The sequence below is a fragment of the Trichosurus vulpecula genome, chromosome 1, assembly GCF_011100635.1.
Source record: "Trichosurus vulpecula isolate mTriVul1 chromosome 1, mTriVul1.pri, whole genome shotgun sequence".
In the NCBI taxonomy this organism is placed as follows: Eukaryota; Metazoa; Chordata; class Mammalia; order Diprotodontia; family Phalangeridae; genus Trichosurus; species Trichosurus vulpecula.
The window spans coordinates 34,881,171-34,908,292 of record NC_050573.1 but is presented as its reverse complement, the minus strand read 5'-3'; the positions used below and the strand labels follow the sequence as shown (position 1 = coordinate 34,908,292).

At 42.7% G+C, this 27,122-nt stretch overlaps 1 protein-coding gene across 1 annotated transcript in view; it reads left to right on the top strand.

Annotated features, from left to right (window-relative positions):
• The window catches only part of LOC118828545 (voltage-gated hydrogen channel 1-like), a 32,381-nt gene extending 5,526 nt beyond the window's left edge, over positions 1 to 26,855 (top strand). Inside the window, exons 3-6 of the mRNA XM_036735231.1 lie at positions 6,493 to 6,597; positions 13,531 to 13,762; positions 26,144 to 26,256; positions 26,371 to 26,855. Coding sequence (XP_036591126.1) covers positions 6,493 to 6,597; positions 13,531 to 13,762; positions 26,144 to 26,256; positions 26,371 to 26,427 — 507 coding nt within the window. The 3' untranslated portion in view covers positions 26,428 to 26,855. The remainder of the gene's footprint in view (positions 1 to 6,492; positions 6,598 to 13,530; positions 13,763 to 26,143; positions 26,257 to 26,370) is intronic.
• Positions 26,856 to 27,122: the final 267 nt, after the last annotated feature.

Genomic DNA, 27,122 nt, shown 5'->3' with positions numbered 1-27,122 from the left:
CAGAGAATCACAATATTAACTTGGGAAGAATATCCCACCCAGCCATCTCCATCACTCCAAGTAACGGGCTCAGCCAACCAATGGAACTGCATGTGGCCAAGAGGGCTCACCCTTCCCCAGGGGCCTTGGACCACAGGGCTTCATTCCCCAACCCTGGCCAGACCCTGGGCCTGGAACAGGCCTTGGAGAGTAGGGCCAAGGGAAAAGAATCAAGCAAGTGTGTAAGAAGGTTGGAGGTCTGCACACTCTTTACACACATTCCCTCATTCAGTCACAGTATACAGCTAGTGCTGTGCTGTGCACCCTGGGGAAACAAGAGAAGGAGAAGAGAGAATGGTCCTGTTTGTAGTACAGTGGGAAAGCCCTTGATCTGTAGGCAGAGAACTTGGCTTCAGATCCCACCTCTGATGCTTGTTAACTGAGTGACCCTGGGCAAATCAGTAAATCCTCCCTGACATCAGTTTACCGATCTGTAAAATGAAGGGGTTGAATTCAGTGGCCTCTAAGATAGATGGATGCAGGGGGGAAGGAGGAAAGGGGGAAGAAAAAAGAGAGGGAGGGAGAGATGAGGGGGGAGAGAGTGCCATCAGCAGCTGTAGCATTGAAATGGCCGAATGCTGGGGAGAGTGAAAAGAAAACGCAGGCCAGGTGGTAGAATAAAGAATGGCTCTGTTTATTTAACTGAGGGACAGGGCTTATATACCTTTTAGGCAAGCAGAATCAACAAATCCACCTGCCGGGCATTTGTATAATGCATGACTCCATCCTGCTTTTGTTCCCCTTTTGCCCCATAAACAGTATTGTGTTAACAGCCCACAGGTGGTATTTAGCACATGTATGCCCTGGGGGTTTTGGAGAGAGCAAGTATGTATGGAGGAAGACTTGGAGAGCCTTCATCCTGAGCAGCATGTGTATGCTGGGGGCGTGGGGATGGTGGAGAGCCCACGAGCCAAGTTATCAGCCCAAGGGCAAGAACAGGCCTCTGCCCTGTATCTTATCCCAGAATGGACTTTCTCAGAGCTGGCCCTCTACAAGAGAGACACAGAGATGGGGAGAGAGAGAGAAGGAGAGAGTGAAGGGGGAGGGAAGGAGAGATAAGATGAGAGTGAGCAAGCAAGCCTGCATTTATTAAGTGTTTACTGTGTGCCAGGCACTGTGCTAAGTGTTGGTGATAAAAATACAAGCAGACAAGACAGTCACTACTCTCAGAAAGTTTTCCTTCTGATGGGGGAGAACAGCACATAGTGAGGAGCTGGAAAGAGGGGAAGGGAAGGCTGTTCCAGGGGAGGCAGAGAAATCCCTAGAACACAGAGCTCTCCATGCACAATTGCTGATCCCTACCACCTATTTCTGTTGCTTTAAGGTTTTCAAAGCACTTACCTCACAACTAGCCTGTGAGGTAGGTAGTGATCCTTATGCCCATTTTACAGATTAGGAAACTGAGGCAGAGAGGCAAACTAGCTGGTAGGAAGGGTAGAATTTGAACACAGGCCTCTTCTGATCCCAAGTCCAACATACTTTTCCTTTCCCTCATGCTGCTTGTTTCCTCACCAGTCCCACTACAGAGTCTTAGAAGAGGCCTCAGCTGCCATCTGACCCCACCTGTGTCTTATTTTAACCCAGCCTTGGCTTGAAGCTCTCTCATGAGGGGAGCCCCCTCCCATCCCCCCAACTCCTGAGGCAGCTCTCTGCATGTCTGGGTGAGTCATAAAGTTAGGAATTCTCCCTGACATCCAGACCTCAATTAATTCCTTGCAGCTTGGGATCATTGCTCCTGGGTCTGCTTTCTGGGGCCAAGCAGGAAAAAAACTGTCAAATTGCTCTTCCATGGGACTGCCCTTGATGTACTTGAATCAAGAAATGAATCAGTCAAGAAGCAATTTACGAAGGGCCAAAAACCAGGGGTTCAAAGATAAGACAGTTCTGTTTTCCCTGAACTTCCTCTTCCCCAGCTCACACACCACGTTGGCTCCCTCCTACCACCCCATTCCTTCAGTCCAGCCTCAGATGGCATAAACTCAAGCCACTTCCCCACTGGGGCGGCCCTCCACCTCCTACACTCACCGTCCCTGCTGCCTGCCATACATTGTGAAAACGTAGTGTATGCCTGCAAGAGGTTGAGTAGGTGTGGGTAGGGACCTGGAGGCAGCAAGGACAAATGCCTTTGTAGAGCTTTGGTGGGGAAGGGGTGCAGAGAGACAGGATGGTACCTGAGAGATGGGCTGATGGTACACTGAGCTCTAGACCTGGACTGAGGAAGACCTGGGTTCAAATCCAGCCTCAGACACTTCCTAGATGTGTGACCGTGAGCAAGTATATCATGAAGGCAGAATTCATGATTTCAAAGAATATCATATATATGCCTGAATAGTTCAGAACCGCAGGATATAAGGAATTCTCTAAGTAGAAGGCAGAAGAATTAAAGCATTTATTCAAGCTCCAAAGTAGCAGATCCATGAAGCGGTGTCCCCAATTGGATATCCTGGCCAAAAGCTTCCAGGCCCAATAAGTCTGCCTCACCAGAGTAACCAGGAGGTTAGAGAAAAACACGATGACATTAAACCAAATCATATTCATGCTTTCCCCCTCTGGTAAGAAGATTACCCACTGGCCTCAGCAAGCCCTTGCTCAGCACTCTCTGGTCTAAACACAGGTCAGCCCTGCTACTAGCATCGCCTGCTGCTTGAGCTCCTTCTGCTTCGGCTTTGCCTTGGCTGTCGCTGTTGCTGTCGATGCTGCTGCTGCTTTCCCTGGCTCCGACACATCTCAATTTCCAAGCTGTGTTCTCTCCTTATACGCAGCTTCAGACATCATCAAGCATCATCTAAGCTACCAGAACTTAAGCTCCTATGATTGGCTCTGGTCTTAGCACCTCCCCTTAGGTCCCTGGGAGCTTCACTCCCACATCAGCTTAGCACCTAGTAATAAGGGGTTTGGGGCAAACTTAGGAGCAAAGATCTAATGAGACCCTCCTTAGTTGGCCCCACCCCCTTAGTCGGCCCCACCTGGGGCCCCACCTTAAGCCTATTCAAATAAGCGGGAAAGAGCTCCTCATTTACTGATTGCCTTAACCACAAGTCACTTAATGCTGTCTGCCTCAGTTTCCTCATCTGTGAGATGGGGGTAAAAACAGCACCTACCTGCCAGGGTTGTTGTGAAGAGCAATGAGGTGATATTTGTAAAGTGCTTAGCACAGTGCCTGGTGTAAAAAAGAACTATACAAATGCTTATTCCCCTACCCCCCCACCCCCCTACCCCACAGGCAGGCAGGGTTAAGGGAAGGCTTTCTGAGGACTGGGCAGATGTGAGGAGGCAAAGGAGCAAAGAGCCAGTGGAAAGGGGGAGATGGAAGATGTTAGAAAGGGAAGGGGTCATGGAGGTGCATTAGAGAAAGTGAGAGGGTGTGGGGTCAGGTCATACATAGGCTGAGGCCGGTGGAGATCAGAATGACCCAGAGGCACTGCAGAAACCTTACTGGAAGAAATAGCACTTTGGTTTCAGTCATAGAGGCTGACTTTGGCCCAACCTTTGAGTTCCCTGATAGGTCAGTGGTGGGGCTCCTTTCTCTCCAGGTCCCAAGACTTAGTCCCCAGGTAGCATCAGCCAGAGAGGTGCCAATTCAGAAACTTTCCTGCCCCAACCTGTCTTTGCTTTCTTAAAGGTTTTTTTTTTTAAATCAAAAATGATTAATTTAGTGCCCATTAACAAAAACAAAGCCCAAATGACCAAAACTGTGAAGTCGAGATTGTTTGAAAACCACCTCTAAAAGCAGGCCTTATTCACATTGACAAAACAACGACAAAAAATGTTGTTGATGACTCTGTTCCCTTCTGATCTTTGCCTTCTGTGTAATTTCCCCCCTTTGGGTTGAGTTGCTTTTATTCTTTTGCATCTTTTTATCTCCAGGAGGGCCTTACATGGTTGCTGATTGACTGTCAATTGACTTTTTAAAGCAAAGCTGTAATCAGTGTGTTCTGATTCTCCTTTCTTCCTTTGGCATCATTTCTTGTCTTTCCATATTTGGGGTTGGGGTGGGGGGGCAGGAGGACCTGTGATTTTACTGGTACAGGGAACTCCCAGATGATAAAGTTGTCTTGACTAATGCAGTGCTAGACCTGCAACACAGACTCTTAGAGTTACCCGGGCCACTTAGAGAGTCTTGCCCAGTGTCTCACAGCAGCCAGTGCATACCTGAGGCAGGATTTGAACACAGGCCTCTTGATTCTGAGGCAGATTCTCTATCCAGGATGCCATGGTATCTCTAAGTCTTTCTATTTTCCTTTGTATTCTTCATATTTGACATTTTGTGTAACAGCAATATTTCATTATTTTAGTACATAATATTAATATACTATATTATAATTTGTATTCATGTATTTATGTAACACAGAAAATATACACTCTATTTAATATGTGATCATTTATATATACACACATATAAATGGAGGGTTTCCAAGAGCTTTGCATACATTATTTGATTTCAGCCCCACAGTAACCCTATGGCTTAGGTTCTATAGGTTTAATTATGCCCTTTGTACAGAGCAGGAAGCAGACGCTCCTGGAGGTTTAGGGACTTGCCCGTAGTGACTGTCAAGGATGGGCATAGAATCCAGGTGTCCTCCAGGTTGAACCCCTAGGCCATTCCTAGTTCTTTGAGAGTGGAAGTGAAGCAGCTGCAAATATCAGGATAGGTCTGTTTTTTCCTCTTTTAATGATAACTTTAAGGTGTGGTCCCAGGAGTGGGATCACAGGGCTGTGAGGCAGGATCAGGTTGATAATTCTCATTGTGCCTTAAAGGGTTACTTTTGTGCTTCCGAACAAAGGTTGTACCGGTTCTTGTTTCCCATCAGTGTAATAGTGTGTCTGTTTTCCCATAGTCCTGCCAACATTGAGCTTTATCCTTTATTTAACTGATTTGGCAGCTGTGATAGGTCTAAGAGTACCTCACTGTTGTTTCACTTACCTTCTTTCAGTATGAAGGAGTTTAAACTTTTTTTTCAGGTTCTTATTGGAACAATTTGTGGGTTTTTCACATTTTTTAGAATAGTCTGTTCGTGTCTTTTTTTGTGTACCAATAGAAGGCACAATAGATAAAACAAACAGGCCTGGAGTCAGGAAGACCTGTGTTCAAATATGGCCTCAGACACTTCCTAGCTATGTGACCCTGGGCAGGTCACTTAACCCTGATTGCCTCAGTTTCTTATTTTGTAACATGAGCTGGAGAAGGAAATGGTGAACAACTCCAGTATCTTTGCCAAGAAAATCACTAACAGGGTCACAAAGAGTCAGAAAGGACTGAACAACAATAACAAATCTTTTAATCTCCAAACTCTTATATATGGAAGAAAGTATTTATCATTTGACATTTTCACTGTGAAGAGTTGAAAACAGTGTAATGACAAGCACAGTGGGATTTTTGCTGGATTGAGTTCTAGCCAATCTGATATGCATGAGTTTTAGCCAATCAGAGAGTGGTAGTGAGTTCTAGCCATTCAGATGCTGACTAGAACTCTTACAGAGAGGGAGCCCAGAGTGTGAGAGAGCAGACACTGAGAGCCAGCTTCGAGAGAGCTGCCGGTGTTGAGAGGACAAGAATGAAGAGAAGAGACAAAGAAGAAGAATGAGCTGTGAGCGTTAAGCTGAGAGGAAACCTAAAAGAGCTGGGAGGAGATCTCTGAGAGCGGAGAGAAGGCCTTTGGCAGAGAATTGCTGAAGGAGTTTCTGAGCAGTAAAAGCAAATAGAGCTGTGGGGCCGAAACCTGCCCATGGGAAGGAGGCTTAGCTTAAGCCCCTTCTGGGAGCTGTTAAAGTGAACTGAGCTGTTAACACAGAGCCTTTGGAGGTGAATTGAGATGGTGGTGCTGGTGGTGTGTGTTGCTGCCCTGTTAAGCTTCCTTTTCCCAGAAACAGAAGCTGTGTGCAGGAACTCCTGCTGTTGGGCAGGGCCTTGGGGTAGAGCAGACCCTGTGAGCTGAGACCTGGAGCAGGAGTGGAGAGCTGCCTACCTGTGAATCCAGGCAAGAGGCAGGAGCAGTCAGCCCACAGAGGAAGAAGCATGGGACTTGGAAGTCAACCTCGAGTCAAGATGAAAGAGGACTTTACTTGGACGTTTGGTAATGATTAAGGAGATTGTTCTTACTGTGACCTAGGGGTGGATGGTGTGGTATTTTCTCCTACCCCTTAAAGATGTGTTGTGCTAGGGAAGACCCTAGCCCAGGACCCCCTGCTGTGTAAACAAGTATTTTGGGGAATGCTACTGAATGCAATGAGATATGCTTTGCTCCATATGACATACTGAGTGATATGAGATATATATGTATTAGATGGTATATTTTGCTATGAATGCTATACTTGGTTTATTGAGCAATGCTTAGTATCTGAATAGAAAGTTCATTATGCTATGTAATTAGACTCTTAGAAGTATTCACAGCAGCAGCCCTCAGGTGTGCTGCCAAGATTGGCATTACGATTTTCCTCTTCTTCTTCTCGTAGATTATCACCGTTTGCCTGGTCATCATGGATGCCTTGCTGGTGCTTGCTGAGCTGATGTTAGACTTGAAAATCATCCAGCCGGACAAGGGCAACTATGCTGCCAGGGTAGGCCACAGATGGCTTATTTCTCTTGTCAATGTTCTCTCTCTTATCTCACTTTGAGGCCCAGATTATCCCACAGTAGCTCACCCCAAAGAGCACCCGACCCAAGCACATTCTGGTACTTGAATAGGGATTCATCTCAGAGGCTTTCTTATAAAGGGCCAGCCTTGGAGTCAGGAAGACGAGTTCAGATCCTACCTATGAGGCTTATTAGATGTGTGACTGTGGACAAGTCACCTGAGGTCTCTGAGCATCACTGTCCTCATCTATAAAATGAGGCCATTGCACTAGATGGTATGTGAGGTCCTTTTAGTTCTAAATCTATGATCCTAAGCAATCTGTGCCCCCAGGAAACTATCTAAGCCTATGAGCTGAGTGGTGTGGGTAGAGGGAGTTTCTGACCCAGCTCTTGTCCCCCACTGATGAAATCGCCATTCCCCACGCCTACCCCATACCCTCCAAAAAAGAATGTGTCCAAAACAACTCTGTGAAGTCACAGAAGCCTGAATAAATCCTAAGGCCCTGCTGTGAAGAAGGACTCAGGAGCAGGGGGAAAGATGCCCAGGTTTGCAGAGATCATGTCCCTGGAGCCCAGGCTTCTCATCTCCTGCTCCAGGGAACTCTCTCCACCATATATCATATGCCCTCCCCCACAGACTCCATCACCAGGGTAGGTGGTTACAACTTCTCTTCCCCTTCAAGGCCTCCCTGGGTGTGGATGTTAATCTGAGTTTATTGAGATAAAAAATGGTCAGTCAGTCAGTCAACAAACAATTAAACACTTACCATGTGATAGGTGCTATGCTGAGGGCTGGGCATAGAAAGCCAAAGCAAACAAACAACCAAAGAAAAATCCAGAGTCCTTGCCCTCCCAGAGCTTCCATTCTAATGGGAAAGACGCACAAACAAATGTGTCCCTTGGAGAGTCTACAGAGCAGGGGGGAGGAAATCTCAGGAGGAAGGTGGGAAGGAAGCCTGGAAAGCCACAAGGCACAAGGGAGGGGACCAAGCATTCCAGGCCTGAGGGATGGCTGATAGGAAGGCTTGGAGACAGGAGGAATGGTGTGTGTGAGGAACAGCCAAGGGCCAGTGCATCTGGGAGTGGATGGAGGGGAGTCAGGTGTAAGAAGACTGGAAAGGGAAGAAAGGCAGCTTATGGAGGCTGTACAAGCCAGACAGAGGATTTTAGATTTGATCCTAGAGGTAAGAGGGCACCTAGGAGCTCCTAGAGCAGGGCAGTGCCATAGTCACACCTGCACTGTAGAAAAACGATCCACACAGCTGAGGAGCATGGACTGCACTGGGGAGAGACCTGAAGAAGGCAGCCCCCCAGCACCTACTGCAATAGACCAGGAGGGAGGCATTGACAGCCTGCAGGAGGGTGGGGGCAGTGTCAGAGAGACAAGGGGGTATCTTTGAGGGATGTTGCAAAGGTAGAAATGACAAGACTTGACAATGGATAGATTGGATATGTAGGATGACTGTGAGTTAGGAGTCCAGGACTACATTGAGGTTTTGGGCTAAATGACTAGAAGCAGGTGGTTCCCTTGACAAGGAAGAGGAAAGGGTTTGGGAGGACAAAGATAATGAGTTTTGTTTTAGATGTGTTAAGTTTGAGATGTCTCTGAGGCCTCCAGTTGGAAATGTCCAAGAGGGAGCTGGGGATGCATGATCCTGTAGCTCAGTAGAGAGATTAGGGCTGGCTGTGTAGACCTGGGAATCCTGTGCATAGAGCTGGAAGCTGATGAGAGTGAAAGGAGAAGGAGCTTAGGACACAGCCTGGGGGACAGGCACAAGTGTGGCATGAGTGAGGAAGCAGCCAGGGAGACTGAGAAGGAGCTGACAGCCAGACAAGAGGAACCAGCAGAGAACACTGTCATGAAAACCTAGAGAAGAGAGCATTCAGGAGGAGGTGATGGAAAATGTCAAATCCTGCCAAGGAGTCAGGGAGGATCAGGACTGAGGAAAGGCCGTTCGATTTGGCAATTGGGAGATCAGTGGGGATTTGGGAGAGAGCTATTTCCATCAAATGATGAGGTGAGAAGCCAAGGGAATGGAGGCACAGATTGGAGGTGACTTTCTCAAGAATTTCACCTGAGAAAAGGAGGTAAGAGTGAAGGTTTTTTGAGGATGAGGGAAACATGGGTATGTTTGTAGGCAGTAGGGAAGCAGACAGTAGATGGAGAGAGATCAATGCTAAGAGAGAGAACAAGGATGGTAGTTTTGTCAGTCTGGTGCAGGGAATGGGAGGGGATGGGATTGAAACCAATTGTAAAGGGTGGACCTTGGCAAAAAGATGGGCTACCTCTTTATCTGAGACCAGGGAAAAGGAGGAGATAAAAGAGGAAGATATCTGAGCAATTTGAGGTGAAGAGGACAGAAAATGGAGCTCTCCATTAACAGTTTCATGGGTTTGGGGTTTTTTTTTTTGGTTAAACATGAGGCATGGCCTTAAGTTGGGACTGTAGTGGTAGAGGCGTAGAGGGAGGATTGAAGAGAGATAAGAACGTTTGGAAGAGCCACAGTGGATGGAGGGGATAGTGAATCAATTGCAGAGTAATAAAAAGTTTGCCTTGCTTCAGTGAAGGCCCAGTTGAGACGAGATAACATCAGTTTGTAGTTAGTTCAGTCAGTAAGATTTTGTGACTTCTTCCCACTTGGTTCCACAGCACATGAGTAGAGTTGAAGGAGGTGAGTAGTAGGAGTCTTCCAGGGTCCAAGCTGGGTAAGGCATGATAATCCCCTGGACAGAGGGGAAAAGGGAATCCTGCTAGAAGGTAGTCTAGTGTTGAGTTGATTCGCCAAGGGATTGAGATATGGTGGCCAGTCAATTCAGGGGTGATGACCTGGGAAATAGCTGGGGGGGACGGAATATTGAAGGTCATGATGAGGTTAAAAAACAAAGTTGAGGGTTGTAAGGCAGAGAGAAAGGTGGAATGATAAGAGATGGTGATTAGATTAAGGAATGTCAGAGTTCATGAACATGGAAGTGGAATATTTGGGCATGATGGCAAGATCAAGGGGGTGAGCATCTCTGTGAGCAGCTGAAGTGGAGTGGAGAAGGTCATGGGAAATGAGTAATTCAGGAATGAGGAAGGTAGGTGTTTGATGAGTTGTCATTACGCATGTCTAAGTCTCCCCCTGAGGGTAGGAGATGGGAAAGAGAGAAAAGTTTTGAGCCAGGAGCTTAGCCTTTTGAGGAAAGAAAGAGAATGCCTTGGGCTGGGGGATGGGGTGGGGGTGGGGGGATGTCTATAGCTAACAGCCCCCGGGATTTCCTATTGAGTAACAGATTTGGCTAGCATGAATCTCAAAACAGGAAGTTGTCTAGTGAAAGTTGCCTCATACCTAGTGAAGGTGTTCAAGGGAGGATTTGAAAGTGGTAATGGGGGAACAAGGAATATTCTGACTTCCCCACCACAAGCAGGGAGTTGGGAGAGGAGAGGATGTAGAGACAATGTATCCAATACTAGAAACTGCCTGCCTCAGTTTCCTTATCTGTAAAATGAGGAAAACAACAGCACCTACCTCCTGGAGCAAAATCACAGGGTAAGATGAGATAATATTTGTAAAGCGCTTTGCGAGCCTTAAAGCGCTGTGTAAATGCCAGCAATCGGCAACGTAAGTGGCCAGTGTACAGCACAGTTCTTGTCTCTAAAGTCCAAGTTTCTCATCCCATGATTCCCTTTAGAGTTGTGAGGATAGCCACCATCCTGGCTTGGCATGTCAGCCTGCTCTTTCTTTGATTCTCAATCCAACAAACTTTTTTAAAGCATCTACTATGTATCTGATGAATGTAGTGGACACAGAACCGGCCTCAAACCCAGGAAGACTAGGTTTAAGAACCTCTTCTGACATGGACTGGCTGTGTGACCATGGCCAAGCCCCTCAACCTCTCAGTGCTCTGGGATATTCCCTCAGTCTGTGAGTTTCAGAAAAGGTGTTGGCCTGCATTGACAGAGGGAGTTTTCCCACCTGGGAGTTCCCTATATGGGTCCAGCCCCTCTCCCTTTCTTCAAATGTGCAGGGTACTAGGGTACTGGGGACAGAAAGACAGAAATGAAACAGCCCCTGACCTCAAGCAGCTTTAAAAAAAATAAGCAGCAGGCTACAACAGATCATAGAACTAGAGCCAGAAGAGACCTCATCAAATAAACCAAGCATTTCTATTAAGTGCCTACTGTATGCCTTGCATGGTGCTAAACAGTGTGGATACAAAGAGAGGCAAACATGGTCCCTGCTCTCAAGAAGCTCCCAGTCTAATGGGGGAAACAACACATCCAGAAGTCTGTACAACACATCTGGTCCAACCCTCTTCCCTCACGCACCCATTTTACAGATTTAGGAGATGGAGGTCCAAGGAGGGGTAAGTGATTTGCTCAAGGTCACACAACTAACAAGCATCAGAGACTAGAATTAAACCCAGGTTCTCTGACTACTACTACCACCACCACCACCAGCAATACCTATTACCATTACTACTACTACTACTAGTATTACTACTACTCCTGTTCCTGTTCCTACTACTACTATCACTACCACCACCACTACTACTACTGCTAATACTACTACTAATATAACTACCAACACTACTACTTTTCCTACTACCACCACTACTATTACTACTATAACGACCACTACTGTGATTATTATTAGTTAACATTTATGTAGCATTTTGCGGTTTGCAAATGCTGTAGAAATACTGTCTTCTTTGATTCTCACAACTCTGAGAGGTAGGTTCTATTATCTATCTATTATCTATATCTATAGCTATTATAATCTGTCTATTATCCTCATTATCCTGAGTCAGACCAAGGTGAAGTGACTTGTCCAGGATCCCATAGCTAGTAAGTGTTTAAGGCTGGATTTGAACTCTGTTCTTCCTGCTTCTAGGTCCAGCACTCTCATCTACTTCTCCATCTAGTTGCCTGTGTGATTGCATAGTGGTATTTGTACAGTTCCACACTGTCTCGAATGGAAAGGAAAAATTTATTTACACTGGGAAACCCAACCTACATGGGCAAGAGCACAAGAAGGAATGGCTTTGCGGGGTAAAACTGAGTTCTGAACATATAAGTAGCCAAGAAGTTGCAGAATGAAAGAGGGGTCAAGGTAGATAGAGATGGAAGAGGGAGGGGGTTTCCTAGAGAAGTACCTTTTACACCAAGTCTTAAGGGAGGTGATGAATGTCGAAAGAAGGTGGGACTTGTGCTTAGAGAAAGCCCTGAAATACCTTTTACCCTAAAGTGTGAGTCTCTCTGGAGATGCACAGAGCCAAGACAATCAATTTTATCAACAGAAGGAAGCAGACATTGAAGTTTCCCAGTAGTTATTCAGGTTGTTAGGTGGAGTCTTTGTGGTTAAGGAGCATTAACAAAAACTCAGTTGCTAGCTAAGGGCTAGAGCAGTGCTTAGAGCAAGAGGAAAATCTCCTCTGATGAACCTTCTCTGATGCTTCAGAGTGGCGGGAAACTGACCCAGGGCTTTTGACAAGCAAGCAAACAAAAAGAAGCACTTTATAGGGAATGCATACATGTATGCCTTTCTTCTAAGACCAGCCCAGCTAATTTCTTTTTTTTTGTTGTTTTTTGACCGGGCAGTTGGGGTTAAGTGACTTGTCCAAGGTCACACAGCTAGTAAATATGTCAAGTGTCTGAGGTCGGATTTGAACTCAGGTCCTCCTGACTCCAGGGCTGGTGCTCTACTCACTGCGCCACTTAGCTGCCCCCAGCTAATTTCTTTTTAAAAAAATTTTTTATTGATAACCTTTTTTATATCACCTTTATTTCCAAAATGTATCACTCCTTGCTTTCCTATTTACCCAACATCACTTTTAAGAAAAATAATTTAAAAGAAATAGTGAAAAAACTGCGGTTGAACAAAACTAACCAACACATCAATCATATTTAATAGTATATGCACTCCATCAAATATAATAGTATACGTACCACACTCAGCATCTCCCAGCCTACAAAGATGAGAGGGAAGTCATTTTTTTCTGTTTTTCTCTAGGGACTAAGCTTGGTCATTATAATTAAAGATGACTCAATTTAAGGTTTTTAAAATTTTTCCATTTATATTTTTTGGCTTTCCTTTACATCTCCCATGCTTAGCACAGTGGCTGGCACATAGTAGGTGTTTAGTGAATGCTTGTTGACTGACTACATTGCTGCAGGCATTGTGTATGTTGTTTACCTGGTTCTGCTCACTTCATCTTAGTTCATCTAAGTCTTCCCGTGCATCTCTGAATTCTTCTTATTCATCATTTCTTAGGCACAGTAATATACCATTACATTTACGTAGAGAACCTTGGTTGCCCATTCCCCCAATAATGAGTGTCTCAGTCCAGCTTATTTCAGAGAGGCTTATTACCAGGTAGATCATAGGATGATGAATTTTTCAGCCATAGCAACTCAACGGAAATTTTGTAAATTGTTTTTTGATAATAAGAGTTAGCATTTGACACTTTTAAGGTTGACCAAGCACTTTGTATATGTCATCTTGTTGGATTTTCATAAACTTGTAAGGTAGTTATTCAATCAATAACCATTTATTAGGTGGCTACTGTGTGCTAAGCACTGTGTTAAGCTCTAGGGATTAAAAAAAAAGGCAAAAGATGGCGCCTGCTGTCAGGGACCTTCACAATTTAAAGGGGAGATGATGAGCAAATAAATATGCACAAACAAGTTATATACAGGATAAATAGAAAATAATTAAGAAAAGGAAGGTGCTAGAATTAAGAGGGATTAGGAAAGACTTCCTGTAGAAGATGGGGTTCTAGCTGGGACTTGAAGGAAGCCAGAGGGAGGAGATGAGGAGGGAGACCAGTGACGATGATGACGACGACGATGATGATGATGATGATGATGACGACGACGTGATGCAGTGCTCAGAGTAGGTATAATTTAACTCTTGGCTCCCTGCCTGTCCTCCTAGGTGTTCCATTCTCTGAGCATCACCATCCTGACCTTCTTCATGATGGAGATTGCATTAAAATTATACGTCTTCCACAAGGAATTCTTCTACCACAAGTTTGAGATCCTGGATGTGGTTGTTGTCATTGTTTCTTTTGCTCTGGACGTTACCATCCTGTTCAAAGAGCATGACTTTGAAGCCCTCGGCTTATTGATCCTTCTCCGACTTTGGCGGGTGGCCAGGATTATGAACGGTAAGTCCCAGCAGTGGCAGGTCCTCCGTGAATTCCGGGCTGAGGAGGTTGCTTTGAAAGTTGGACAGAGGTGGTAGGGAGGTGCCAAGTCTACGGGGCACAGGGCATTTTTTGGTCCCAATCTGACATTTACCAAGTGCCTACTTTATGCCAGACCTTATTGGTTGTGGGAACACAAAGACCAAGAAACAAGGAGTGTCTGTCTTCAAAAAACTTATCTTTCTTTTTAAAGAATTCAATTTATTGATGCCTTTTATTCTTACAATGCAATTTCAGGTAAGTGGCACAGTGAATGGAGTGTTAGACATGGAGTTAGAAAAACCTGAGTTCGGATCCTACTTCAAACACTTATTAACTATGTGACCATGGACAAGTCACATAAACTTTGCCTGCCTCAGTTTCCTCATCTGTAAAATGGGGATAATGATAGCACCTACCTCTTTGTGTTGTTGTGAGGATAAGAAGGTATATTTATAAAAAAGCTTTACAGGCCTTAAAGCAGGATATAAATGCTAGCTATTATTATTTTTCTTATCATCATCATCACTTTTTATGGATAAATACCCTCACACATATACAAGCCAGAAATAAAATCACCACCTCCTTATAACACTTAAGTAAAACATAACCAATATAATGCCCCTGTTTGACAGTGTATGCACTGTTCTGCCCCTAGACTTCCCCGCCTCATTGCTGAGAAGATACATTTCATTATTTATTTTCCAGGACCAACATTGGTTATTACAATTAATCCAAGTTCTACTTTCTTTTTCATTCTTTACATTATACTCTTTAGTCATTGTATCTCTTCAGTTCATTTTACTCTGCATCAGTTTATTAAAATATTCTGGTACTTCTCTGAACTCCTCATATTGGTCTTTCCTTAGTGCTCATTGAAATTACATTATATTGGGTGGGGCGAGAGTGGGGATAAGGTATGTGCTCAAACATCTTCCCTTCTCTTCCCCTCACCTCCCCCTACTTTGTCTATTATGGTCTTTTCTGCTCCCAAGGAGTTCAGCACCCAAATGAGGTAGAAAGATCAAATGTCCTATCATGGCTTCTCCTGTGGCTCCATGTTGGTATTGTAATATGCACTTTGATGGGAAATATGACTTGCTCTTGCACTTAGAAGATAGGAAATTCTAATGATTCATTCTAAGGCTAATGCTTTTGTACGTTGGTGTTTACATGATCTCACTGATGTAGCACTTATTCTCCTGGTACAGATTGTAATCTTCCCCTGCCTTCTTATCCTGAGTGATCCTTATTGATGTTTTTCCACCAGACTGGTCTACTTGCTATTCCCTGACTTACAGATTTCGTGCAAAATTTTGGTGCTTTTACAAAGACTGTCATATATATGTATATGTATAGATATGTATACACACATGTGTGTATGTATATGGATATATGTATGCACACACACACACATATATATTATATATCCATTCTCTACTCACTTTCACCTCTTAGAATTCAAAGCTTCCTTCAAGGCTCAAGTCAAATGCCACCTCCCCAGGAGAGCCTTCCCTGTCAGCCCTAGTTGTTAATCCTTTCTTCCTCAACCAGTCAATCAACCAAATTTACTAAGCACCATATATGTGAAAGGAACTCTGCTAAGTGCTGAGGATACAAAGCTATAAGGGGAGTAATGGCTGCCTTCAAGGAGCTTACATTCTATTGGGAGAGATAACATGTACACATGTATATACTTGCATATAAAATAGATACAAGAAAGATATACTGATATAGAGAAAAAAACCTCAAACTATGTTCTGTCTATTTATCTGTTTACATGTTGTATCTTCTCTACATCCAACCCTCCATCCCCCTAGGAGGATATATTTCCTTGAGAGCAGGGACTGGTTTTTTTGGTTTTGTTTTTCTGTCTTTGACATTTAGCACAGAGCAGGCACTTAATGCTTGTTGACTTGAATTGTATTTAGTCTTTTCAAAATGTCGAAGACTGTCCTCTGGATCTTTTAGTATAACAACACCACTACCACCCACAATAACCACATTTATACAGTACCTTAAGATTTGCAAAACCCTTTACATATATATCTCATTTGATCCTCACAACAACTAGGTAAGGTCAGGGCTATTATTATTTCCATTTCACGGAAGAGGAAACTGAGGTAGGGAGCAATTAAGTGACTTGTCCAGGGTGAAACAGCTAGCAACTGTCTGAGGCCACAGTTGAACTCAGGTTTTCCTCAGATACTTACTAGCTTTGTGACCCTGGGCAAGTCACTTTACCCTGTTTACCTAACTTTCTTTGTCTGTAGAATAACCAGGATAAAAAAATGGCAAACCACTTCAGTGTCATTGCCAAGAAAATCCCGAATGGTCTCAACAAAGAGTCAGAAACAACTGAAATGACTCAACAGCAACAATAAATTACCTTTGCTATCGATGCTCTATTAACCATTTTTGTCCTTTTTCCTTACCTGTGCAAAGGTCATTCTCTTTGGCAGAGAAAACAAGAAAAATAAAACACCCCTTCTTTCTGTTCTCACTTATCACCATTCCATCCATCCTTAAGCAACAGTCCTGTCTCATTTTTTATTCTCTTCTCCCCAAGAAAGCTTAAAAAAACCCCTAACTCTTTATTGTATTCAATTTTCATTGCTATCGCCAGTTCATTCTGAATGTTAGCACCTCTGACAATTCTTACAGGGCTAGTGCAACACTCTTATGTTCATCTTTTTCCCTTGCCCTTCCTTCCATCTTCTATATGTCTTAAAAATCTAAGTGATTTGGTGAGCTCCCTGTGATTCCACATCAATCTTTTCTAACAACTGCTTTTTCTCCTCCTCATTGAAATGCTTTCTTTTGGTTCTTCGGAATTTCATATTTCATAGCTTCTTATTCCTCCAGGGCTGACTTTCCCTGTAGAAAGGGGGGATCCTACTTATTCTTTCTCTAAACCCTTTGGAATCTGTTCTTACCAAATCTAGGGTGCCCATCAGACTATTCCTGGCTCTCCTCTCCTCTGTCACAAACTCTAACATGAAGTGGGTGTTTCCTCCAAAGGTCTTCATCATTTCTGCCCTAGCAGCCAGTTCCTTGTCTTTTCCAGCTGCACTCATTTTGGACTCCTTTGGACACTTTAAGCTTTTTTTTGTGTGTTGGATTGTAAGTTCCTTGAGGGAAGGCATTGTCTTTCTTTTTAGTATTTGTATCCACAGCACTTCGTACAATGCCTGGCATATAGTAGGCACTTTGTTTTGTTGGTGAAGATCAGTTCCAGAACAGAAATTCTCTTCTCTGGTCCTCTCACCTTTTAAAGAATGAATGATCACTAATGCAAGGAAAGAAATTAACTGCTGTTCTTCAGACAGAGGGAACAGCCCAGCAGATGTCTGAATAATAAAGTCTCCCATCATCACTATGCCGTGCCTCCTTGCCAGGCTTGTGATATTTCCCAAACTACTGCTCTATTTCCTCTTTCTGCCTAGGTGGTCTGTAGTATAGGCTGAAGACAAGATTACTTGTTCCTTCATCCATTGACCTTCACTCAAAAGCTTTTTGCCATGCTTTCCCCCTCAGGTTCCTGGATTTCCTCATAAATAGGTATATTCTTAACATAGGATGCTAATCCAAACCCTGTCTCCTTTACCTTTTGAATAAGATAATGTCCTTTGAATAAGGCATATCCTGTTCCTTTTAAATAAAGTAGACCTTTTCAGAACCCGATCTTGTCATTGGGCCAGTGATACCCCATGGCCTAGAAGGGCAAATGTGCCTCTTTCTGTTCACCTCTAGTTCCCCTTGTCTGTTATTCAAACTGTACATCTGTGCCTTGATGGGCCTTTCTTGAATATTCATTTCCTATTCATTTCTGGTCATTTCTATGGCTCCTCTTCCTGCATTGCTGCTGCTCTCCCTGGTAGCTAGCTGGGCGGACATGTAATCGTTTTCTCCCTCCCCTTTCCTTGTCAGCTTAAAGCTCTTTGGATTCCATTCTTATTATCCTTTTCATTTTCAATTTCAAACAAACTAAGTTTTCCACTACATGGTTTCTAATATGTAAATGACTGCAAATGTATTTGCTTTTAGTTGAGAACCTTGTAATGAGCCTTTATCACCTTATTTTTGTTTCAACTATGAACATTTTTACACCTAGTTTTTTGTCCTTTGGAACCAAGACTGGTCATGCATTTAATCTGAATTTAGATGCCTTTTTAGAGTTGTTTCCATATGTCATAGTAGTTGCTGTGTGTCTCTTCTGCTTTCTTCATTCTGCATCCTTCCATACATCTTCCTGAATTTCTCTGAATTTCTTATATTCATCCTTTTTTCATAATATTCATTTACATTCAGAAATCACACTTTGCCCATCCATTTGTACCTCAGTTTATGACATGCCCACTTCGTTTTCAGGTTGTTGTAAGTACAAAAAACACTTCTTTGAATGTTTTGGTATACCTAGTAGTCAATCAATAAACATTTGCTGTGTCTACTCTGTGGCAGTGCTTCCTGAAAGGGCTTCTTCTTTTTTTTTACAGGAAAGACAATCCTATTCATAGATAAGTAAATAAAGGAAATATAAAAAGCAAACATGAAATGATTGGGGGGTGCACTAACAAGTGGAGGAATCAGGAAAGACTTCTTGGAAGATGTGACCCTTCCACTGAGACTTGAAGGGAGTTGTGGGTTTCATGAGGCAATGGTGAGGAGAGAGCATTCCAGGCATGAGTGACAACTTCTGTGAGTGAAGGAAGTGGGAGACAGAAGGCCAGGGACGTAGTCCTCTTTGGCTAGTGTCTAAGAGTCTGGGGGAGAGCAAGAACCAGAGTGTAAAGGACTTTAAACACCAAAGCAGTTTGTATCTAATCTTGGAAGCAACTGGAAACATCTGAGAGGCCAAGGAGGCTTCCTGAAAGAGGAGTGACATGGTCAGTCCTGCACTTTGGGAAGATCAATTTGGCAGCTGTTGGAGGTTGGGTTGCAGAGGGGAGAGAATGAATAGAGGTAGTCCAATTAGGAGGCTATTACTGTAGTCCAGACAAGAGGTGATAAAGTCCTGGATGAACATGGTTATGTTGTGGAGTGAGGGGGAAAGAGAAGAAATGCACAAGAGATAGCATCAACATGAAAACTGGTTAGATGTGAGAGATGGACCAGAGGGAAAGACTTAAAGATGACTTGTAGATTATGTTTCTGGGTAATCAGGACACTGGTGTCTCTGACACGGACAGAGACTTGAGGAGGAGGGGTGGGCTTAGGGGAAAAGAGAACGACTTCTCTCTTGGCCATTTGGACATTGAGATGCCCATGAAACGTCCAAGTGAAGATCACAGCATCATAGATTCAGAAAGGACTTTAGAGGCCACTGAGTCCAAGCCCCTCATTTTATATAGGCCGATAGAGGTTCAGTTACATATTTGTCTCAGCAACAAGTCATGTCAATAAGCACTTATTAACCATGGTGCCAGGCATTGTGCTTAAGCACTGGGGTTACATAGCTAGTTAGTGTGGGCAGGCAACATTTGAACTCAAGTCTTCTTCATTTCAAGCTCAACACTCTCTACTGTAAGATGGATATCCATCAGGAGATGAAGAAATGGAGCTGAGAGGAGGAGAGATTAATATATAGATTTGGGAGTCTTCTGCATAGAGATAATAATTGAATCCATGGGAGCCGATGAGATCACCAAGAGAGATACTGTGGGAAAGAGGAAAGAGTCCAAGATTGGGCCCTTGAGTATACTCATGTGACATGGGTTACATATAGTTGATGATCCTGCAAAGGAAACTGAGAATTAGAGAAGCAGAATGGAAGTGACAGAGCCGTCACAAAAACCAAGTAGGAAGAGATTGTCCAGGAGGAAGGAGTGGCCAAGAATGTGAAAAACTCCTTAGCCCTCAGCCAAATAATAAATGGTCAACGGATATAAACAAGCATTTTCTGAGGAATAAATCCAAGCTATCAATTGCCATGTGGGGAATAAAATGCTCCAAATAACCAAAAGTTAGAAATGAAAAATTAAAGCATCACTGAAGTTCCACCTCACATCCACTAGATCGGTAGATTGGACTGAAAAAGGAGAATGACAAAAGCTGGCAGAGATAGGGGAAAAGGTACATTAATGCATCATAAGTGGAATTGTGATTTGATCCAGCCATTGTAGAAGGCAGTTTGATACAATGCTCCCTCCACCACAAATGTTTAATTGTGTATACCATTGACACAGTGAAAACCTCAAAGAAGATCAAAGGTGAAAATATTTTATGTGTACAAAATTCTAACACTTTCTTTTCCTGTGGAGGCAAAGAATAGGAAACTAAATGGGGGGGGGGGACCGGGGATGCCCCCAAATTGGGAAATAGATAAATGAATTATGGTACATTAATGTAATGGAATTTTTTGTGATGTAAGAAATGGTGAGCGGGGATGCTTTTAGAGAAACTTGGGAAGATATGTATGAAATGATGAAGTGAAAAGAATCAGGAGAACCATTTATATTACAACAATATTGTAAAGACAAACCTTTGAAAGACTTAAGAATTCTGATCAATGTAATGATTAACTGTATTTGGTTAACCACATATAGTTGTTCATTGCATAATTTGCATAATTCCAGAAGATCCAGGTTGAAGCCTGCTGCCCACACCCATGCACAAAGGTGATTATATCGCCATGGTTGTGATTGTTGTGAGTATGCTGGCATGGTTCTGGATCACAGAATATAACAGACTCTCCATATAGAAGACAGAAGAAGCAAAACATTTATTCAGACATCAGAAAACCCAATCCCAAAACCAGTAAGTCCAATCCATCCAAGTAGCAAAGAAATTAATATACATTATCACAGCAGAGAACAGCTCCATTCCATAACCTTCCCTCCTGCTGGGGCCTTCCCACAAACACACTCACAGCACAGCTAGCATGCCTTCTCTCTCTCTCCCTCAGCTCAAACTGCTCTGAACATTTCCTGCTCTACCCTTCCAGTTCCTCTCATTCAGCAAGCTCTTCCCACCACATGGGCTTCCTGTGATGTAAGCAGGTCACATGGGCCTATCAATGGATGAGAAAGATCTTCCCATTTAAATTACCATTACAGTGATGGACTCAGTGCAGATGGAGACATATATTTTGGACATGCCATTATAGAAATTTGTTTTAGCCAACTATGCCTATTTGTTATAAGGGATTTTCTTTTTTCTCCTATGGGCAGGGGGAAGTAGGAAGGGCAGAAAACAGATTTTTGTTCATTAAAAAAATGAAATTTAATTTGAAAACATTTTAAATTCAGGGAGGGGGGTGTGGAGCCAAGATGGTAGAGTAAAAGCAGGGACTTGCTTGAACACTCCCCCAAACCCCTCCAAAGACCTGTAAAATGACTCTAAACAAATTCTAGAGCAGCAGAACCCATGAAATTTCAGAGTGAAACAGACTTCTAGCCCAAGATAACCTGGAAGGTTGACAGGAAAGGTCTGTTGCACCAGTTTAAGAGAAGAGCACAGTCCTGCTTGGGCCTCAGTGGCACAGACTGAGCCTTAGCAAACCTGGAGTAGGCCTTAGGGCACTGAATTGTTGGCAGCTGTGACAGTTTCCAGACTTCACAACCCACAAATGCCAAAGACAACTTAGAAGGTCAGTAGGAAAGGTCTGTCTGACCTGGGTGAGAGAGGAGCATGGTCTGGGCACTGCTTCATGGTGGTAGCAGCAGCTGCAGTGGCAGTGGCTGCTTCCAGATGGCCTATGGATGGTGGGGGGTTGAGTGGCTGAGGGGGATTGCAGGGATCTCTTTGCTAGCATTGCTTTACCCGTACTTGGATCTGGGTTACAGTCCTAGGTGGCAGTCCTGGGGTGAGGAGGAGTGCTGACATGATGGTACTTTGTGGTGGTGGTAGAAAGGGAATCCTCCTCACAGTTCCAAGACAGAAAAGAGTGCTTGTGGTTGCTCACAGAGCAGAGCACAGGCTGGGAGAGGAGTAAACACCTCTTCTTTGATCTTACCACCTTAGAACAACTGAAAATTTTCAGGTGACTAGAAGTATCTCTAAAACAGCTATGCAACACCCCTGAAGCTTGGGACAGTACACTCCTCTCCACTCTGAAAGTAGAGTCCTACCTTGACAAAGAAAGTCAAGTCAAAAGTCAAGTAATTGGCAGGGAAAATGAGAAAACAGTGTAAAAAAATCAGGCTATTGAATCTTACTTCTGTGACAAAGAAGATCAAAACATAGAACCAGAAGAAGACAGCAAAGTCAAAGCTCCTACATCAAAAGCCTCCAAGAAAAATTGAATTGGTCTCAGGCCATGGAAGAACTCAAAAAAGACTGGGAAAAGCAAGTAAGAGAAGTAGAGGAAAATAGGGAAGAGAAGTGAGAGTGATGCAAGAAAATCATGAAAAACAAGTCAATGACTTGCTAAAGGACACCCAAAAAATACTGAAGAAAGTAACACCTTAAAGTAGACTAACCCAAATGGCAAAAGAGCTTCAAAAAGCCAGTGAGGAGAAGAATGCCTTAAAAAGCATAATTGGCCAAATGGAAAAAAGAGGTCCAAAAGCTCAGTGAAGAAAATAATTCCTTAAAAATTAGAATGGAGCAAATGAAAGCTAATGACTTTATGAGAAATCAAGAAATTATAAGACAGAAGCAAAAGAATGAAAAAAATAGAAGATAATGTGAAATACCTCATTGGAAAAGCAACTGACCTGGAAAATAGATCCAGAAGAGATAATTTAAAAATTATTGGGCTACCTGAAAGCCATGATCAAAAAAAGAGCCTAGATATCATCTCTCAAAAAATTATCAAGGAAAATTGTCCTGATATTCTAGAGCCAGTGGGGGAAATAGAAATTAAAAGAATCCACTGATTACCTCCTGAAAGAGATCCCAAAAGGAAAATTCCTAGGAATATTGTATCCAAATTCCAGAGCTCCTGGGTAAAGGAGAAAATATTGCAAGCAGGCAGAAAGAAACTATTCAAGTATTGTGGAGCTACAGTCAGGATGACAGAATATTTAGCAGCTTCTACATTAAAGGATTGGAGTGCTTGGAATATGATATTCCAGAGGGCAAAAGAGCTAGGACTGAAACCAAGAGTCACCTACCCAGCAAAAGTGAGTATAATCCTTCAGGGGGAAAAATAGATATTCAGTGAAATAGAGGACTTTCAGGCATTCTTGATGAAAAGACCAGAGCTCAATAGAAAATTTGTCTTTCAAATACAAGACTCAAAAGAAGCATAAAAAGGTAAACAGGAAACTTAAGAAGGTTAAACTGTTTACATTGCTACATGGGAAGATGATGCTTGTAATTCATAAGAACTTTCTCATTATTAGGACAGTTAGAAGGAATATATATATATAGACAGAGGGCACAGGGGTGAGTTGAATATGAAAGTATGATATCAAAAATAAGTGGTGAGAGAAGAATGTACTGGGAAGAAATGAAAGGGAGAGGTAGAACGGGATAAATTATCTCACATAAAAGAGGCAAGAAAAAGCTTTTACAGTGGAGGGGAAGAGGAAGGAGGTGAAGGAGAATGAATGAACCTTACTCTCACTGGTTTTGGTTTAAGGAAGGAATAACATACACACTGAATTGGGTATGAAAATCTATCTTACTCTACAGGAAAGTCGGGGGGAAGGGGATAAGAGAAGAGGGGAAGATAGAAGGGAGGGCAGAGGAGAGGAGGGGATAATCAGAAGCAAACACTTTTGAGGAGGGACAGGGTCAAAGGAGAGAATAGAAAAAATGGGGCAGGATAGGATGGAGGGAAATAGTCTTTCACAACATGACTGTTAAGGAAATTTTTTGCATGACTACACCTGTATAGCCTTTATACTGAATTGCTTGCCTTCTCAATGAGGGTGGGTGGGGAGGGAGGAAGGGAGAGAATGGTGAACTCCCAAGTTTTAAAAATGAATGTTAAAAATTGTTTTTATATGCAACTGGAAAATAAGATTTACAGGCAATGGGGTATAGAAATCTATCTTTTCCTACAGGAAAAATAGAAGGGAAGGGAATGAGAGAAGGGAGGGGGTGTGATAGAAGGTAGGGTAGACTGGGGGGAAGGGGATAGTCAGAATGCATGCTTTCTTGGGGTGGGGGGAGGGAAGAGATGGGGAGAACATTTGGAATCCAAAATCTTATGGAAGTGAATGTTGAACACTAAAAATTAATAAAAAGAAAAAATATTTGAAAAAAAATTTAAAATCTTTGACACTTGACTTTGAGAAGTTAAGAAGAATGAAAATAAAGAAAAGGTCATTAGATTTAGCATATTACTGATAATTGATTACTTTCGATAGAGCAGTTTTAGGTGAATGGTGAGGATAGAAGCCAAACCTCTTGTAGTTTAGAGGTGAAAAAATAGAAGTCTTGTATGGAAAGGTTTTTCTAGGAGTTTGGCTGTGAAACGAAGGCAACATATAGGATGATAGTTTCAGGGGACAGTGGAGTCATTTGGAGATTTTTTAGGGACAGGGAGATGTGGGCATGTTTATAGACAGTCAGGAAGAAATCTGTTTATAAGAGATTGAAAATTAGGGAGATGAAATGGTAGAAGGAGGCGGAGAAATGTAGTCAGGGGCATAAGTAGAAGCATTGGTATTGCAAGGATCACCTCTGAGACTGGAGCAAAGCACAGGGTGAGGGAATGTTGAGGTGAATCAGGAAAGAGAAGCAGCTCATGGCAGCCTCAGGTTTTTCAGTGAAGCATGAGGCAAGGTCTGATGAGAAGGGAAAGAGAGTTAGCATCAGCGGCTGGAGGAACAGTTGATATAGGGAATGGGGGTCAATTGGGAAAAGTGGAATTGGTCAATGCAGTAGAGGTCCCAGCTGAAATTAGACATCAGCTTGTAGTGTATCCAGTCAGCACAGGTATATGGCTTCTTCTGTTGCCTTTTTGCAACTTGAAATGAAGAATGTAGTGGGGTTTTCTGTTTTAAGGCTGACAGGGGTTAGGTAGCCCCAAGGTCACACAGCTAGGAAGTAGTTGAGGCAGTATTTGAACTCAGGTCTATTCTGACTCCAAGTCCTGCACACTTTCCACTACACCACCTACTGGTTTTTTGTTGTTGTTGTTGTTGTCGTCATTGGGAGACTTTTCTTTCTGACCTCCTTAAAATATCTGCCCTGGAGTTGCATCACGTGTGAAATTTGTAACTTCATTCTTCCAAGTTTTCCAGAACTGGGCCAGTTCAATGCCACTAATAGTGTTATTGTGCCTGTCTTCCCACAGCTATTCCAACAACTATTTCAGTCTCTTATCTTTTTGATAAGATTGATAAGTTTGATGCATGAGATAAATCAATTGTTTCAATGGACATTTCCCTTTTTAATGGCTTGGCACATTTTTTCCACATGATTGTTGTTAGTTTAGTTTTATTCTTTTGGAAACTTCTTGGTCATATCCTTTGATCACCATCTCTTGTGAAATATATCAAGTCATATATTTGTGTTGATTCCCTATATATCTTGGATATAGTCTTTCATCAGAGATGTTCAATGCAAATATCTTCCCCACTGACTGGCATCTTTTCTTACCCAAAATTTCATTGATATCATTTGTGGAAGAGCTTCTAAAATTGTATATAGTCAAAATTGTCTACTTTGTCTTTGGTGACCTGACCTACCACCCTCTGGTCATGAATTCTCCCAATAACCGGAGTTGTGAGAGCTACTACCATGTTCTGTTCTCTACATTTGTTATGATCTATGTTTTTAGGTTTGTCCCTTTTATGTTTGAACCCCAAAATTCATTTGGAGTTTACTGAGGCATACAATGTAAGCCATTTATTTAAGTTTATTTTCTGTAAACCAGCTCTCTAGATTTCCCAGTTGTTGGGGAATAGGGAGTCCTTTCCTCCAGTAGTTTACATTCTTGAGTTGATGAAACATCAGACTACTATGTTCATGTGCTTTTAGGCCTTGCTTGCCTGATCCATGAATGATGTAATTTCACAATCTCTCATACCCTACAAGAAACAGGGGATGAATTCAAACTGGATGCTAAACATATTATTGCAGAAATTTCGTCTGGTCAACTCAACACCTCAAGCCCAACAATGAGTTTCCATTCTTCTAAGTAATGATTAATGACTGGAAAAAAATGAAACTCCTAAACAAATACAGTGTGTTAGCCTATAGTACACATCTGTGAGTCTGTGTGGATGGTGGAATTGTGGTGAGGTTGCAGGAGCTTCAGACCCCCTGAGTTTGTGTCTCAGCTCCACAAGTTGTGCTCTGGGTCTTGAATTCTCAGAATTGGTGGTTCATTTTTTAAATGCCCTGTCTACCTCACAGGGCTGATGAGATGATGTATAGAGAGTACTTTGTAAATCAGAAATCAAGTATAATGGACTCATTATGTTAATGCCCAACTTCACCATCTACCCTCTGAATTATTTTTAGGCCTAATTATTTCAGTCAAGATACGTTCTGAACGAGAGCTCTCAAGGCTGAAACTAGTTAATCATCAACTGGCCACAAAAATCCAGCACCTTGAATTTAGCTGCACTGAGAAGGTAAGACAAATGAGAGCCTCAAGTAAGATAGATGACTGACAGCCTCAACAGTAACTAGACCTATGAGCATCAGGAATATTCAGAATATAAAGTCGATCTTTGTCTTTGAAACAGGAACAGGAAATTGAAAGACTTAACAAACAATTGAGAGATCATGGACTTCTCGAGTAGCTGAACCACGCACCATTTGCCTAACCACATGGAGAGGAAACGTCTTGTTTGATGGACTGGCCTTGGGTACTTGTCTATGAAACATCCTGGGTGTCTCCAGGGTAATTTCTGGAAATGATCTGAAGCCTTCATTTTACTTGTTCTCAGGTTTGATTATGTCCAGATGTTACACAGTTCCTCCTAAGAGCTATCTTTTTATCTTGATGTGAAGAGTTCCTTGTAACAAATGTTTCATAAGCTACCTTTTCTCATCTTCCAAACTCTAAACTTATTTGAAAATGAATGCTAGAGCTGGATGGGTTTGTATAAAATTTAATTTTGCCAAATGTATACTTTCAAAATTGTTCTGTATATCTTTCAGGACTAGACTCCCTAGTTGTGGACATTCTGAAAGACAAAAGTAATAAAAAAAATTATCTTAGACTCCAGGTCATTATAGGAAGGTCATTTTATTCATGAGCTAACAGCAAGACCAAGTGTCCTGCTGCTTACAACTGAACTCCTGCAGTTGGGGCCTTTCCATGGATGTTGCCCAGGAACCCTCTGTAGCAACCAGCTGCAAAACGCAGTCTGAATCTAATTGCATTTATTTATACGTCTCTGTGACATTTTTTGAAACTACCACCCAATTAATGTACGTGAGAAGCTGCCTGGTTTGCTTGAGCCCTCCCACTAGATTCTCTTGCTATAATAGT